Source organism: Chinchilla lanigera, unplaced genomic scaffold (assembly GCF_000276665.1).
Source record: "Chinchilla lanigera isolate Chin_1 unplaced genomic scaffold, ChiLan1.0 scaffold00005, whole genome shotgun sequence".
In the NCBI taxonomy this organism is placed as follows: Eukaryota; Metazoa; Chordata; class Mammalia; order Rodentia; family Chinchillidae; genus Chinchilla; species Chinchilla lanigera.
In genome coordinates this window covers 4,729,567-4,747,126 of record NW_004955406.1, presented here as the reverse complement: position 1 = coordinate 4,747,126, position 17,560 = coordinate 4,729,567, and the positions used below count along the sequence as shown (strand labels likewise).

At 41.9% G+C, this 17,560-nt stretch overlaps 2 protein-coding genes across 3 annotated transcripts in view; one reads left to right on the top strand and one right to left on the bottom strand.

The window, feature by feature from the left end:
• Positions 1 to 5,679, top strand: part of Tatdn3 (TatD DNase domain containing 3) — a 22,963-nt gene extending 17,284 nt beyond the window's left edge. Inside the window, exons 9-10 of one of the 2 annotated variants that reach the window (XM_005374738.2) lie at positions 976 to 1,053; positions 4,387 to 5,679. In XM_005374738.2, the coding sequence (XP_005374795.1) occupies positions 976 to 1,053; positions 4,387 to 4,557 (249 nt within the window). In that variant the 3' untranslated portion in view covers positions 4,558 to 5,679. Of the gene's footprint in view, positions 1 to 972; positions 1,054 to 4,386 lie in introns of both variants that reach the window. The other variant, XM_005374737.2, reaches the window with a different exon arrangement.
• A 10,023-nt stretch (positions 5,680 to 15,702) lies between these two features.
• The window catches only part of Spata45 (spermatogenesis associated 45), a 28,449-nt gene continuing 26,591 nt past the window's right edge, over positions 15,703 to 17,560 (bottom strand). The window contains exon 5 of the mRNA XM_005374735.2: positions 15,703 to 15,861. Within this exon, the coding sequence (XP_005374792.1) occupies positions 15,842 to 15,861 (20 nt within the window). The 3' untranslated portion in view covers positions 15,703 to 15,841. The remainder of the gene's footprint in view (positions 15,862 to 17,560) is intronic.

The window sequence follows — 17,560 nt, the reverse complement described above, 5'->3', positions numbered from 1 at the left end:
CAAGAGGATTCCCATGAATTCAAGGCGAGTTCAAGATGAATCTGAACTACATAGTGAGACCCTTTCCAAAAAAAAAAAAAGAAATATAGATGGAATCACTGAATAAATAGATAGATAGATAGATAGGTAGATACGTGCATCTATATGTATATATTTTGGGGAGGACAAGGTCTTGCTGTGTAGTTCAGGCTGGCCTCTCAAACTTGGCAGTCCTACCTCAGTCTCTCATGTGCTGGGATAGGTGTGCGCCCCCACGCCCAGCACTGAGTATACATTTCTAAAATTCTGATATAAACTATCACATTTCCTTCAAGGAAGTTTGCAGCAGTTTAACCTTTATCAACAGCACGTGAGCACACCATTTGTGTACTTTTGAAATATAATCTTAAATCATTTATTAATGTTCCACTGTGTGTCGTGTGTCCCCCTTCCCATGTTCTCAAGTGCAGTGTCAGCAAAACAGTTGTGTTCTCAGCATAAGACTTACTGGGCTCACTACAGCCCTCACAATCCATACTTTAAGAATTACAAACAAGAAATAAAAGCATCCACCACCCAATGTAAACCAGAATTGTGCAAAACAACTTTAGATTTATATTCATAAAGCCTTGAGTGACTTAACGGTAGACAGAAATTGAGTGAAGCAGTGGTAGGGAAATGACAGCCCTCTTCCTTGGATCTTCAGGGGGCATTTGGTATTGGATGTTTGGATTTCTTGCTGGGTGTACTTCCTTTTTGCTATGGTTACTATCTTTTGATTCTCTGAAAGCTACGAATAATTTTTGGCAATGAGTGTTTATATTGTAACATGACTGTTAATAGTGGAATGATGGGAATATAGTAGGCACCTGGGTAGCATTAGTCAACTGAATATGAAACATGAATTTTAGATTCTTGCAGAATAAAATGCATTAGTGTATATGTTCTTTTGTTCTCATGTTTTAAACTTAGCAGCTTTCTCTTTTCTTTAAGAAGCAGAAACTTGTGAAACAGTTACCTTTGACATCCATCTGCTTAGAAACAGATTCACCTGCCCTAGGACCGGAAAAACAGGTACATAATTTTCTGCTTTCTACATTTTTTAGAAGGTATCTTTCATTTGAGCTATTTTCAGTTATCTGGGTTTGCTAGTACAGTATAGTATAAAAACAGTGAAATTATAAAGCTAGGTTGAGAGCTAATATTGAGTTTTTTTCTCTTAAATATAGCTATTGTGCTGCAGAGAATATTATTTGAGTTTTGTTTGTTTGCTTTTTGGTACTGGGAACTGAACTCAGGACCTTGTGCTTGCCAGGCAAGCACCGTGCTGCTGAGCTATATCCCTGGCCCCTATTATTTGATATTTGATAAGGAGCATGTCCTAATTTATGTAGTAATGAAAGTCTAGTAAAAAGTATAGTGTGTGAAATCAGAAAGATTTAGATTGTTTCTTACCCACTGATTGACTTTAACCAAATTAAATCTTAGACTGTTCTTTCTTTTATAAAATGTGAGTTAAATAATAAAATGCTATAAAGGGGGCTGAGGATTTAGCTCAGTGGCAAAAGCGCCTGCCTGGCAAGCGCAAGGTCCTGAGTTCGGTTCCCGGTACCGGAGAAAAACCAAAAAAAAAAACAACAACAACAAAAATGCTATAAAGATTACATGATGTAACATATGTGAAAATGCACTGCAGTGGCTAGTATACAGTAGGCGATCAATAAATACTTATTTTTTCATTTTAAAGAATAAATACTTTAGCATGTTACAATGAAATTTTATTTTTTTGTATAAGTATTGATATAATCATGTTTATTTGTGTAATCTTTGCTGTAATATCTCATTTTGTTATTGTGAATCACAGAGTATTACAGTTAAAATTTCATATACTTTCATATTGCTGTTTTAAATTATAATATTTTGAAGGGAAGTCTCAATATCTATATGTATTTCAGACAGTGTCTATTACAGTTACTTCCTTTAGTAAGTTCCCAGAGTCTCCATATCTGCCAAATTCACAGAGCTGACATTCAAAATTCAGAAGTTTAGAAGCAGTAGAGATTATTATGTGATTAACAAACTATGATTACTTGTGATTTCCATGTGATAATAATGTCCAAATAATTATGCGTTTTTATAAATCAGCTTTTATAAGAATGTAAAAGATGGCCGGGCATGGTGGCGCATGCCTGTAATCCCAGTACTTGGAAGGCTGAGGCAGGAGGATCGTTGTGAGTTCGAGGTCAGCCTGGGCTACAAAGTGAGCTCAAGGCCAGCCTGAACTGCATAGTGAGACCCCTATATAAAAAAAAAGAAAAACAAAGAATGTAGAAGAAGAGGAATGGGAAAGGATCATAACTCCTTTGTTTTCTGTTTGTGCATAGAACGGCCTAGAAGTATCCTGATTAGTGTGAAATAGAAGGAAAAGGACCTACCATTCTTCTCTCTAAACAAGAACAATTTTTAAATGCTGCTGTAACTCTGGTTTTCTATTTGTGTCTAGTTGGTCAAACAGAACTGTGAGCTTGTGGCATAGTGCCTTGCGCAAAGTAGATAATAAACATTTATTGAATAAATGAATTTTTCACCAGATCGTCCTTTTACCAAATTAGATATGTTCCAGAAAGTTACACAGTTTACATAAATAAAAAAATAAAACCATCTGCCACTCAGGGGTTACCAGTATGGTACAAGAGCTTGATAAACTCTGTCATCAGATTGCTTGGATTTAAACCTCCACTAGGCTATTTACCAGCTGTGTAGGATCCCTTCTTACATATGAAAAATGATACTAATAATAATAGTTCCTCTCTCGTAGAGTTGTTTTGAGGAGTAAGTAAGATATTCCATGAAACCTTAGAACAAAGCCTCACCTACACAAAAAAACATAAAACATAAATTCTTACGTCTTTTCAGACTGGTTTTTTTTGTTTTTTTTGTTTTGTTTTGTTTTGTTTTTTCTCCGGTACCGGGAACCGAACTCACGACCTTGCGCTTGCCAGGCAGGCACTTTGCCGCTGAGCTAAATCCCTAGCCCTCAGACTGTTTTATATCTACATATTATATACATGTATATTTCATTTAAAAAATTAGTTTGAACACGTTATTTTATAACTTGCTTTCATATGGTGAGTGTCTGCATACATGATCACATTTAACAACTGCATAGTATCCTAGTGTTAAAACAGTGTTGGTCACTTAGATTATGTTATCAACAGTATGATACACATCCTTGAGCATAAACCTTTGTGCACACTTTTCATTGTTTTGTTACACCAAGTTTTGTTTTTCTTTTTTAGCCTTGACAGTAATTTTATTGCTCCAAGTAGTATCATCCTGAGTAGATACTTCTTTACATTAATAATTTATTTCATCAAATTTAAATGCTACTGGTTGCAGAAACACCATTAATTTATGACTGTTAAGAAAGAAAAATCTGTCAGTTATACAAAGATATCCCCCAAGTATGAGTGAAATGCATATTAGTTTCAGAGATATTGAGTGTCTTCAAGTCAGTGAAATAAATACACTTAACCTTTCCTCTATTTTTGGAATCAAAATCCCATGTAGCTTGTAAGGGATTATGCAGTGACCTTTCTGAGCTTTCCCTTAGGCAACAAACTAAGGGACAGTTAGTCCAGCAAATAACTGATCTCCAGTGTTCACTGTTTGCAGACCAGTTCACATGCTGGGATCTTGGGCTTCAGCTATCCATACCTGGAGTACTTTTCAGGGACAATGTAGACTTGCGGTCAACTTCGCAGCAATATTTATGATGTGTTTCTCACCTCACTAAGATTGCTGCTGAGTTGCTATGGCACCACCCACTGGAGGCCATGTGCTATGGCGCTGAGCCAGTATGGCGCCGGGCCAGTGTGGCACTGACCCCTGGAGGCCATGTGCTAAGCCCCACTCTTCTTCCTCTGAGTCAAATTACGACTCCCTACTTTTTATAATAGCCTGTTTCTTTTTCCCATGTTCCTGCCCAATCCTGGTCTGCCACCTTAGGCGGTCCACCTGCGAAACTCCACCTCCAGCCTGGCCCGATTTAGCCTTTGTCTCTAGGCCAGGCCTTCAGAAGCTTTCACCTCCCTCCTTTCTACTGTGGTCTTCTCCATGCCTGCAATAAAGCCATTTTCATTCTGTTTTATTTCTTCTACGCTGGGAAAACCTATCACTTTTGTTCCTGCTTCACTGCTATTTTGTCTCTTGCTCTTTGTTCTCGTCATGCGCCTTAACACTTGGCAGGAGACTGGGGACTTACTGCAGGGTTCCCTGATAACTGGTGCAGTAGAAAGGGTCTCTGGTAGGAGTTCATTGATCATTTTTAGGCAAAATCCATAGTCTCCAAGGATCCTTTCCCTTGAGTGTAATGTTTAAATTAGTGTCTGCTGTGTTCTGTTTCAGGTACGAAATGAACCCTGCAACATTTCCATTTCTGCAGAATATATTGCTCAAGTGAAAGGGGTCTCGGTGGAAGAAGTTACCCGAGCGACCACACAGAACGCACTGAAACTGTTTCCCAAGCTGCAGCATCTACTCCAGGAAGAGCATCAAAGCTGTGCATTGCAGAGCTAAGTCAAGGGGGGGGGGGAGGACAGCATTTAAGGAAAAGAAATATTCTGATTAAGAACCTGAACTGTACATCAGGATAGAGAAGTATTCTTAGAAATAAAGGTAAGGGGGAAGGGAAATAACCCTGGGCTTGGGTCCTGAAACTAGGCCAGGTTCTGATTCTACCCCTGTGCTGCTTTTCTGTTCCCAAATCCTGGCAGGAGATTAGGGAAATGGTACTTGATGCTTCTTGCCTTGCCCCTCTTTGGGGACCAGGAATTGTACATTGACATAGGATTTATCCTAGTTTCTCCGCGTCCTGCCTGCCTTGTGGGCCACTTTTGGAATGCAGAAATCACCTTCCTCTGGTCAAAGAGATTAGCACCCCGGGGTAGGGATGGATCTTAGCTTGCTTCTGTTATGATGTGAAACTTGCGAGTTCTACCACAGCCTCTAGGCTGTTCCAGGAAAAGCACACCCCCTCCCAACACACACACATTGGCTAATAAATAGTGGCTAGTTTCGTGTCTTTGTCTCTGCCTGTCCTGAAGCATTGACCTCCCAGCTACACATCATACATTACTAAGTTTGTCTCAATTTCTTGAATTTCATCCTTTGGAATGTCCCTCATGGAGGCAGTTGGGAATCTTGGCCGGGTCTCCAATACCCCTCAAAATAGAACTGAACTGAAGCCAGTTGCTTCTAGGAAAGGGAGCTCCCACAGGCCAGGGCCCGCTCTGCTGTCATGAGGAGTGAGGAGGCTGCGGTGTGGTCCTGCGCGTGGGTTGTACTTACTTGCATAGGATTGAACCAGTACATGCAGTGCATCGACAGTGGCGCCTTAGTTCATGAATGCTTTTGTTTACAAACTGAATATTGGGCGAGGAGCATGAGCAAGGCCATCTTTTCCGCACAAACACGATCATGGCCATCTTTTCCAGAATTCTGGAACAAATTAAGTTCATGAACTGAGGTACCACTGTAGTTTCTTACACTATCAGAAATCTCTTCTGAATTTGTCTTTAAGGAAAAAATATACAAGGTTTTTACTCTGATGTTAGATTTTGAATTAGGAGGCTATTCTAAATAATCATTATTAAATACCAGACCAAAAAATTTAGTTAATAAACTGATTTTTAAGTTCCATTCTGAATGTTGTCACATATTTAAAATATAAAAGACTTTATTGAAAATATCTGACTTTTCTGGTATGCAATAATATTTTATGTTTTTACGTTTAAAAAATCTTAATTGTAAAAATAGTTCTACAAAGTCAGGCATGGTGGTGCACTCTTATAATCCCAGCCCTCGGGAGGCTGAGGCAGGAGGATAATTGTGAGTTGCAGGTCAGCCTGGGCTACAAAGTGACCTCAAGGCCAGCCTGAACTGTATAGCGAGACCCTGTCTCAAAAAGACAAAAAACAGTTCTACAGATTGATGGTGGCAATGTTGTTCAACCATATGAATGTACTCTAAGACACTGAAATGTATACTTAAAAATGGTCAAGTGGTGGATTTTGTTTATTTTTTGTGGTTTTATAACTTTTTTGATAATCAGTGGTTAGTCCTCATTCACATTGAGATTTTCAGAAGTGGCAAGAGGAGCATAGATGACAGTTCAGAGCTTGTATGGGGAACCTTCACCCTCAGTACCTTTTCTGGACAACAGCACTTGGCTACCGTGTGGGACATTCCCTCTTCCTTTGCCTCAGGCAGCTTCATGGAATCTGGCATTCATGTAAATATCTGAAGTGTCCAGGGCCAGGGATATAGCTCAGCAGCACAAGTGCCTGCCTGGCAAGAGCAACGTCCTGAGTTCAATTCCCAGTACCAAAAACAAACAAACAAACAAATAAAGTGTCCATATCCTTCCTGGCAAATTTTCAGGTCTCTTTGAGAGTCTGAGGGACAGGCTAATAATTGAAGCCACCTTTCTTTGTGGCTGTTCTGCCAGGTCCGGGCTAGAAAGGACAAGATGGTAAATATATATATTTACATATATAGGACAAGATGATATATATATATATATAAAGCAGTTTACCAGGTGTTGTGATGATACAGACACTTAGGTACTTAACACCGGGACCAAAACCTGACATCCCGGCTTGAAGGAAAGTATGGTTTATTTAGGTTATGTTTTCAAAGGTTTCAGTGCATGGCTGGCTGGCTTCAAGCCAGGAGCATCATGGCAGAAGGGCCTGGTGGAGCAAAGCTGCTCACTTCATGGTGGCCAGGAAGCAGCACATGGGAAGAGCATCAGTGAGAGCTACACCCTCCAGACACCCTCCCAGGGATCCACCTCCAACACAGCGCAGTCTGCCTCCTCACAGCACTGTCAGCTGTGAACAGCACTGGGTTAATCCACTGAGGAATAGAGGGGACCAGGACCCAGTCAGCTGTCCAGGAGTCTCATACTCTAGTCAACTTGACAAGATTAGTTGGTATAAGCAGGAAAGGCTGGAAAATGTAGTTAGAGAAAAAAATCAACTTCCTAAGAAAGCAATTTTATGTAATAGATCTTCAATAGATATTTCAAAATAAATTCATTTGTAGAAGAGTCAAAACCAGTGCTAAGGTACATTGTCCAAACCGAAGCAGCTAAGAAACAGAATAGGGTACTATGTGAGTATATTATATAACTTTCCGTTACTGTAACAAAATACCTGAGACAATCAGCATTTAAAGAGAAGGTTTGTTTTGCCTCAGAATTTCAGCCAGTTAAGTTTATGGATGTTGGGTCTGTGGTGAGGCAGCACATCATACAGAGGAGGCACATCGTGCTGAGGAGTGTGGAGTGTGGTGAAGTCACCTCATGGATGCAGCATGGATTTACTGACCTAAACTTCCCTCTACTCTCCGTCTCCTAGTGTTTCCACCAGCACCACAGGCTGAGGACCAGGTCCCACAGATGGGCTTTGGAAGGACATTTCAGACCCAGATTATAGCACTAAGGTGACATAACTACCCGTCAGCATCACCGTAGGAATTATAGACAGAATTCCTGTGCCTCCCATGAGGTTATGTTAAAACCAATTTTGTGATCTCTGTTTCAGCTGTCTGTTTCGTTTCTCTATTTCCTGCCACTTGCTGCCCACATTTCCTGTGTCAGACTGTCACCTTTAAGTCTGTAAAGGTCTGATTAAAATGGCTTCCTTTGTGTGATTCCCCAGGCAGACATTATCCTGACCCTTGAAAGTGTTCAGCCATTTCCCTCTTACCTACACAGTGTTTGTTTCACCTATTCCATACACAGTTATCCTCTTAGCTTCCCTATTGCAGGGACACAATACCCGACCCGACTTAGGAGGAGAGCTAGAGGAGATGTGATGGTGAATATTTAAATAAAAATTGTATTACAGTAGAAGACACACTGCCATGAATCCCTCTCAGAATCCTCCCCCTCGCTCCAAACTCATCCCGTCGTTCTTGCCACTTGCCAAAGCACTCCTCAAGTCCTCTTTCCTGAGAGTTCTAACTGGGCCATGCTGTTTGCCTCATTGTCCCAAGACATTCAAATCCTTTACCATCCGTAGTCATTTTGACTTTGGAGAAGAGCCTGTAGTCCTGACATGGTGCCATATTTCGTGAGTAAGGTAGATGAGGATGCAGTGATGTTTTTTTTTTTTTGGCTTTTCTCCGGTACCGGGAACCGAACTCACGACCTTGCGCTTGCCAGGCAGGCGCTTTTTGCCGCTGAGCTAAATCCCCAGCCCCTGCAGTGATGTTTTTATTTGACTGAACTTGATGTAATATTTCAGATCAATTCAGGATATTAGGACAGCCGTGAAAAAACACAAAGAGGCTTTTCAGAACATGACAAGAATGATCAGAGAAGTTGAAACAAGGAGGGAGGGTATCTTGATGGGGATTAATGTGACTTTTACTGTGGAAAAGTTATTTAATTGAAACATACAGTATCTTTTCAGAAGAGTGCTTACATTTGGCTCATGGTTTGAGGGGATGCAGTCCATGACCCACAGGCTCTGAAGCAGGGTCATCATGGTGTTAGCACATGGTGGAGAAAAGATGCTCCACTTATGGCAGCAGGAAGCAGAGTAGGGGAACAGTGCCAGAGAGGAAAGGGTCAGGGACTGTAGTAGACCCCAAGGCCTCACCTCTATGATCCTCCAAGACACATTCAGAAGTGTGTTTTACTAAGCCCCTAGGCAGATCCTACAGCCTATCAAGTTGACACTCCTGGGTATGGGTGACCCACATGATTGGAGTTCGGGGGTGCTGCTACATGGGGCCATGGGACTCTTCTTTTTAACTAACTGCGGGGCAGCTGACAAGCGTGTCAACCCAGTGCAGAGGAAGTTCATGTGGGATTTTAGGCAATTGTGTGGGCATCAGGGGTGCACTATCTCAAAACAGTAGCATGCCCTGGAATGAGATGGTGTTTTCAAAGTGGTAATAGAATTTTTTGTTTTTTAAGGCAAGGTCTTACTATGTAGTGTAGGCTGGCTTTGCACTCGCTTATGTAGCCCAGGCTGGCCTTAAAAGTCACAGCAATCTTCGTGCCTCAGCCTTCCGAGTTCTGGGATTAAAGATTTGTGCCACCACACCTGGCCAGGTAGTAGAATTTTCTGAAAAATATGCAAATAAACTGTGAATGGTTAGGCTTTTATCCAATATGTTTCATCCAAATGTACATGCTAATAGTAGCATAGGTTTGGATATGTTCAAAATTGAGGGAGTCCAACATACAATATATCTTCTAAGATCAAGTTAGTCTTTGCTGGGTAAACCAAACACAAACAATCTGGGTCAGGGATGTAGCTCAGCAGCCCAGCACCTGCCTGGCAAGCACAAGGTCCTGAGTTTGATTCCCAGTACCAAAAAAAAAAAAAAAAAAAAAAAATCCAACCAGGAGCCAGTCAGCTCAGCTTTATCAGGAAATGAGAATAGGAGAAAAGAGTTTTAGCCATTGTTGAACGAAGCAGGGATATAGCTGGGGATTTAGCTCAGCGGCACAGCGCCTACCTGGCAAGCACGAGGTCGTGAGTTCGATTCCCAGTACTGGGGAGGGGGTTGAGCATGTTTGTATTTTTTCAGGAAAGTCTTGAAATTTGATTCTAAATACCAATTATAATCTCCAAGTTTATTTTGAATGTACCTATATTAGTTGCAGTTGAGTACTTATAGACATAATTGCTTCAATTTTGTCCAACTCTATGGTGCCAGGCCACTTGCTAGAGTTTTTTCATGCATTATTACTATTAAACTGTACCTTTTGCAATGTCACATTGGCACCTCTACCATGAGCAGAGAACTGATGCAACTTATTCTGCTGCTTGGGAGCACTTTAAAAGGTTTTTGATTAATAAAGAAAGTAAAACCATAAACATTTACCAGAAATTCATGCCCCAGTGTCAGCAATGAATTGGTCACATTGGTTTGATATTTAGAAGGAATCTTGGTGTAATTTAAATACTTGAGAACTACTGTTAATGCAATTACATATCTTTTTTTTGGTTTTTTGGTTTTTTGGTTTTTTGGTTTTGGTACTGGGGATCGAACTCAGGACCTTGCTCTTGCCAGGCAGGCGTGCTTGTGCCGCTGAGCTAGATCCCCAGCCCTACATATCTGTTATAGTCTAGGAAAAATGTTAACACCAAGGCCTGCTGAGTTGATTTCTCATGTGGAGAGTTTTTAAAAATCTCTTTTAAGTTGCATAAAAGTTGCGCTGCATCTTACTTTACTGGCTAAATTTAAAACACAATACTGTAGAAAGCTAATACAAGCTATCTTGTGCCTTCAAATAGTACAGAAAACGGAAAACATACAAATAAATTCTGTTGAAACACCGGGGTGGGGAGAGGGAGAGAGAAGTAAGCTTCCACCTCAACCTTTTTAGTTACTGAGCCTCTCTGCATGTTGCCCACTAGTCCAGGATGAGGGGTTACAAGAGGAATAGGACACAGTTTTCCTTCAGTGTACACTTAATGCAGAAGACAGCCAAATGGCCAAACATTTCAGCTCTGTGAGAAGTGCTGTACCAGTGAAGCATGGAGTGCTATCAACTAGTCTGGTGACATTTATATTCCTTTTCAGTGTAGTTACTGTATATGTGCCTTTCACCTTTAAAATTGCAAGGCGTTTGAGGAAAAAAAAACAAAACTGTTTTTATTGTTTGTTTTTACACCTTCTACATGGACTGAAACAGCTCTGTAATATCATCTGCTGTCAAAAAAAGTTTTTATTTTTGGAGACAGGGTTTCACTATGTAGTGCAGGCTGGCCTTGAACTCACTGTGCAGCCCAGGTAGGCCTTGAACTCACAGCGATCCTCCTGCCTCAGCCTCCCAAGTACTGGGATTACAGATGTGTGCCACCACATCTGGCTGCTCTCAAATATTTTTAATAAGAGCCTAAAGGTAATAAACCTGACTACAGTTGAAAAAGTCAAGTATTTCATCTTTCAGTGATTTGGAATACATATTAGATATTATATACTTCTCACCTTTTTTTTTGAGATACATAATTTTCTCCTTTTGTCTATAAATGTACTGTTCAGATATTTTCTCATGTTGAGCCATAGGAATAAACTCTTGGCTTGAAAAAGAAATCATTCCATATAGTCTCGTGCCTCAGCTGAAAGGCACAAGCCAGTCCACTCTGCACAACGTATGGTGACCTTCCTTATTAAAGGAAATGGTTTGAAATTGTATTATTCATGTCAGAAGGAAAAATGGATGTCAGTTCTTTGGTTATTTATCATGCAACTACAAGTTCACTTTATCACTTTGCCACTAATGTAGGCAGATGTATTTGGAAATGGGGACTGGGATGCAAGTCAGGGGATTATAATCCTGAATGCATTGCGTTTTAGCTCTGAGAATTTATACAATTTACTTAAATTACTTGGGCTTCAGAAATACTACACAAAAAGAGACCTGTATGCACAACTTAATCTCCACACTGTTTGCTCTTATGTGATATACAAGGCTCTCAGTATTTACTATAGTAAACTGCTGAACTGGGAGATAACTTATTTGCAGTTGTTCTTTCCGAGACAGGGTCTCACTAGTTCAAGGTGGCCTGAATTCACTATGTAACCCAGTGAATTCCAGGCTGAACTCAAACTCACAGTAATCCTGCCTCCCAGTTCCAAGTTCTGGGTTTGCAATACCCTAAGTTTGGTTTTCAATAAGACTCACTTATGTCACAAAGGATGCGTATCATTTGGGGGGGCAGGCCAAAGAGTACGCTGCAGTAAACGTGTCTCACTTTTTCGGGACTCCTTCCCTATATTTGAGGATTTCCTTGCCTTTGAGGGAGAGCTCATCTTCCACTCTGGAAATGGAAAATGCTAAACAACTGCTTTCCCAGCTTTTTCACAGCCGTGCCACGTACATGCCCGATGTTCTACCACGCAGGAGCCCCCACTCCAGAGGTTGAATGAGAAGCCCAAAATGTAAAGAAACTGCTGTGCGGGTTCGGGCTAATGTGGCGAGTGGAGGTGGCACCATTTTCAGAGGCTGTGGCAGTGCCATTCTCAAAGCAGTGCATGGTGTCCCAGGCCTTCAACCATGCGGCCCAACTGTGGGCACTGTTTTCTAACTCTGGAATCGACAAACCTGGTTTTCTGGCCTTCTTGGAAATGTAATAAATTGTATTTAGTAAATTCCTCTCTGCTTAAATTAAACAAAGCTGGTTTCAGTTTCTTGAAACTGAAAACTCTTCAGTTGCTCTAGTCCATAAACAGTTGGTCCACAAAACACCATCTCCAAATCCAACTGACTCTTCTTTCATTCCTACCCTTTGTATTTTATTTTTGACCTTCCTACCTTTTGTGTTTATTTTGTGACATTTGCCCCTTTGTAGTTCTTTGAGGCTAATTCTCTGATCTTAAAATGTCAGGATAAGAAAGAAGCACATGGAGTTTGCCAGGATTTGCTTCACCTCAGTCCCAGAGATGCTCTTGTGCCAGGAGCCTTGAGTGGTGGTCAGGCCTTTGTCCTTTACGAGCCACAGTTCACTGCCTACTTAATAGTCCTTTCATTTAAAAAGATCTCTTGTTGGAGTCTCACAAGAAGAACCATGAATTAATTGGTTAGAAAAAAACACAGTTTTGGAATCGGACGGAAGAGCAAGCCTGTGAAATGGTATTCCACAAACTCGTACAAAATGGGAATCTTTTCCCTGGTTCCCACAGTTCCTAAGAGCTCTGCGTTCACTCCATTTCCCAAGGTCCCTCTCCGACGTGGAGTGCCGCCCCCACCACCACATGGCCCATCAACACAGTGCTGTCACCAGACATTTGCTGGACGGGTGAAAACGCACTGTCAGAGAAAATCATTGCAAGGGAGAAAAGTCACTGTTATGGCTGTGTCTAGATGTCCTCCCAAAGCCTCATTAGCTCATAGGTGGGCCTTTCTCAGAGGTGGCTGAATCTAGAGTGTGTGATGCTGGGATCAATTCATGGTGCAGTGCTAGGCTCAAGGGCACTAGGACTAAGGGTGTGAGTGCTACCTGGCCTGAGTAGCCTGGAAAAGATACAAGAGATAGAAAAAGCTGTGGTTGCCCCGTGTTGCTTTGCTACCTTCTGCCCACCATGAACTGTTTCTCCTCTGTGCTTTCTGTCTGCTATGCACACCCTCCTTTGGAGCCAGCTGATTATAGACGGAAACCTCTACAAACTATGAGGTAAATAAACTTCTCCTCCTTTAACTTTGGGTGTCTGGTATTTTGTCTCAGCAATAGGGAAAGTAACTCACTTGGGTCCGTGAGTTCGGATCCGTCTTAAAGAGTATTTCAACAAAGAGTAAATTTTAGAGAAATGATAAAAGAAAGCACTCTCAGGCTTCAGAAGCAGAAAAGCTGGGAAGATATTTTCATGAGAAGAAAGTCAGCTCACAGATTTGTCTGGTACGACTGTCCTGAAAAAGCAAGCACTGTAAAGAATCTACATATCCAAAGCTGGGTGTGGTGGTGCACACCTGGAATCCCAGCCCTCTGGGAGGCTGAAGCAAGAGGAATGCAAGTTTGATTTCAGCTTGGTGAAACCCTGTCTCAAAATTAAAAAGTGGGTTTAGGGATGTAGCTCAGTGCAAAGGCCCTGGATTCAGTCCACAGCACTGAAAAAAAATCTTAGTCTTTAGGCAGGAAAGACAGATGGGTAGAGAGATGGTTTATCTTCGTGAATCTGTGTCCCTGGTAGGCAAACGAGAACAGAAAGCTCCTCTGCATTTGGATTCTCTTCAGCTCAACAATCTTTTGTATTTGGGGACAAGATATTTTGGTTATTTTCAAGCATAATTTTGTAAAGATTTCCTTTCACATTTTCACAGCGTGACTGATGAGTCATGATCCCATCCTCTCTGCTGTGGCTGAGACAGATGTGTGTCGTGGGGGGTAGTGTGCATCCTAACCCTAAAAATAATGACAGTACTCTGGCTTCTCTTCAGAGCGTGTAAATCTTTCGCCTTTTACCAAAAATAATGACAAAAATAAACAGAATAAAGAAGCAAGTGAGATTTTAAGGAAGTGATCTGCAGAGTTAATGGCCAAACAATTTCATTTTTGTCAGACAAAAAACTGCCAGTGAGAAAGTGCTCTGGAAAGACCAGAGAGAAAAGCTATGCCCCTCTCCCTGTAGATGGCCACGGGCTGACTGAGGCTGCCTGGCTTCTGACTGCCAGGCTGTCCTTTGTCACACGACAGTGACAGGAAAGGGCTCCAGGGCCTGCAGGAATCTCTTGGGGAGCAGGCCGTGGCTACAGCAACAATGGGGGCAGAGGGAGCCGATGCCTTTCCTGGGGACCCTGGTGCCTCAGGAAGCCTCCAGGGCCAGCATTAGCCTGACGGGAAGCCAGACAAAAAAGGAGGAAAGCTGGTCACCCGGTGTTTACTGAGGGAACCTGTGCCCTGACAGATAGCAAACATTCCTGACCGGGGAAGGCGGCTGGACTTCCTGCCTTTGCAGGTGGGATCAAAGTCTAAATATTGTTTTGTGACTTGTGAGTTTCTGGTTTGGGTCTGAGTCAGTTGTGGGATATACAGTAGGCAGATCAGAAACAAGCAGTGGTGGGGCTGGAGGACTTGGACAAAGGCATCTTCCCTGAAGGGGCTTCTCTTTGCCCAGGGCAAAGTCAGGTAAAGGAGAAGAAGAGAAAAAGACAAGTTTGGAGACCACAAGTGGTCCCACAAAGCCAGAGGTGCCGGGGAGGAAACAGGCTGGGCTTATAGAAAAAGGAGGGAAATGACACAGGTCACTGTGTGCAACCCGACTCACATTCCCTGGGTGCTTACTGCTTGTGATCCAGATGGATTGAGCCCAACATTAGATCATCTTCCATGCTGAGATATTTCTCCCTGGTCCCTATGTTTCTGCCTGTTTAGGGAGCAGAGGTGCCAGGGGCTTCCTTCCAAACCTTCTGCCTGGAATAAGGCGTTAATATTTTACTGATTTAAAGACAAATTGCAAGAAGCTACTGGGTCCCAGGCCCGGCAGCACTTTACTTACTCCATAGAATATGCATGTGATGAACTACCAGAGGAACCCAAGCCAAGCTGAAATGTGAAAGTCTGCTATCCAAGAAGCAATGAGAGGGGCTGGGAATATAGCTCAGTGGCACAGCGCCTGCCTGGCAAGCGCAAGGTCCTAAGTTTGATTCCCAGCACCAAAAAAAAAAAAAAAGAAGAAGCAGCAGCAATGAGAGCAAGGTGATAGCCAAATAGGCCAGGAGAGGATTCTAAACTAACTTTAGGGAAGGGCAGTGAAATATAACAAAAAGCTTTAACTATGGGCACCTTGTTTGGCCTACCAAGTGTGCAGATATTTAAATCATCAAAATTATAGATCTGACAAATACGTTAATGTAATTAACTTACTACAAGTGGAGGTATTAGCTTTGAGCAGTTAGCTCTTAATCTGATGGGTATGATGAGTCAACATGTTCCTCTGACTCACAGGAAGAAAAAGTAAACTAATACTTAAACATTTATATTAGTTTTTTTTTTTTTTCCCCGGTACCAGGAATTGAACTCACGATCTTGCGCTTGCCAGGCAGGAGCTGTGCTGCTGAGCTAAATCCCCAGCCCCAACATTTATATTAGTAAAGAAGAGATTACTAGAAACTTTAGGTAATTCACCTTTGAAAGTGTCTCTAATGGTTCAGAGCCTCCCAAATACTCAGAATATTGAAGTCTAAAAGACAGAATGCAGTGAATGAAGATGTTTGTTTTATATGACCAAACATGTTATGGCCTTTTTAACTAATTTGTTTAGCTTCCTTTGTAATTAATATTTCTAAATTACACGGCATTGAAGGATCAGAGAATGTATTTGTTTCTGGAGATGCACTTTATCCAAAGATAGCATTATCTGAAAAATAAAAATAAAAGTATGTGTTACACAACATATAATGTATTTCATAGTTTCCAAAATAACATGGAGGATAATGGGAGGAATACTATTTTATAGGTACAAAAACTAAGGTTGAGCATAGAGTGTTTTGTTTGCAGTGCTAAAGATCTAACCCAGAGCCTCAAGCTTGCTGAGAAAGTGCTCTACCATGGGCCTCCACCCTCTGGAACTGAGGTTTAGAGATACTAAATGATAAGTACATGAGATTAGTTAATGGCAGAGGCAGAACTTGGACCTGAGTCTTCTGTTCTTAAGCAACACCACCTCCTTTGGCCTCCAGATCTCCTCGTGGAAGACTCAGAGAGCTTGGAGATCTCTGGCCAAGAAAATTCTGTCCCTGCTCTTCACATCACTATAGAGAGAAGCAAAGGGGAGCCACCAGAGTGCCAAGTGCTCTTAGCAAATCCGCAGCCCCCTTCCCCTTCAACATTCAGGGCTTCTTGCTGTAGTTTAGATTGGGAATTTCCCCGGAGGCCCTTGTGTTAAATAAAGGTTCGGTCCCCACAGTGGCACTACTGAGAGGTGCTAGAACCGTGAAGGGTGGGCCCAGGCGGAAATCTTTAGGTCATTACAAGTGTGTCCTTCCCCAGAGACTGTGGAACCCTGACCCCTTTCTCTTTTGCTCTTTGGCCATGAAGGGAGCAGTTTTGCTTCACCACATGCTCCCCTGCATTCCCATTTGGCAGCCCTACCAGAGGCCCAAAAGCAATGCATCCACCTGATTGCAGACTGCCATTAACCAGTCTGATACTTTTAGTTATTCGGTGTTTCTAAGTCTCACTTTCACATTGGGGATATAGCTCCATGATAGAGCCCTTGCTTAGCACGTGCAAGGCCCTGGGTTAGCTTTCCAGCACTAATACCATGAGCCAAAGTAACCTTTTCTCTTTATAAGTTGATTATCTCAGCTATTTGTTACGGTAACAGAAAGCTGACCCATGATTGCTTATTCACATTATCCTCCCCAGTGCCTGGCACTGAACACCCGGTGCTTATTGAATAAATGGATGGATGGATGAATAAATAATTTGTTGCAGGAGATGACACATTTGAGCTGCCTGCTGGAGAATGTATTATGTGAGAAGCTCATGTTAAGCTCAACACATCTCCTTACCAGTTTAGACCATTGCTTCCTATGCTTTGGGTACTAACGCTTATCTAGGGCTGGGGATATAGCTCAGCAACACAGTGCCTTGCTTGGCCAGTGCAAGGGCCTGAGTTTGATTCCCAGTACCAAAAAAAAAAAATTAAAATATTAAAATAACCCTTATCTATCTAGTTCTTTGGGCAGCAGTGCATCTTCATGTAACATTCCCTAAGCTTCTGCCTCTGCTTCTGTTTCCCCATAGCACATAACCACTCATCACTATCTGACATGGGTATCTATTTTAAAAAATTGTTTATCTTGATCTACCCAATAAAATCTAAACTTTCTGAGACAGGGATTTTATGAATTCTTATGTTGGTAAGCATATAGAATGCTGCCAGACATAAAGAAGGCACTCATGAATAACATTGAACGACTTCATAAAGAATACATGAGGGAGCCGGGCGTGGTAGTGCATGCCTGCAATCCCAGGACTCAGGAGGCTGAGGCAGGAGGGTGGTTGCAAATTCAAGACCAGCCTGGGCTACAAAGTGAGCTCAAGGCCAGCCT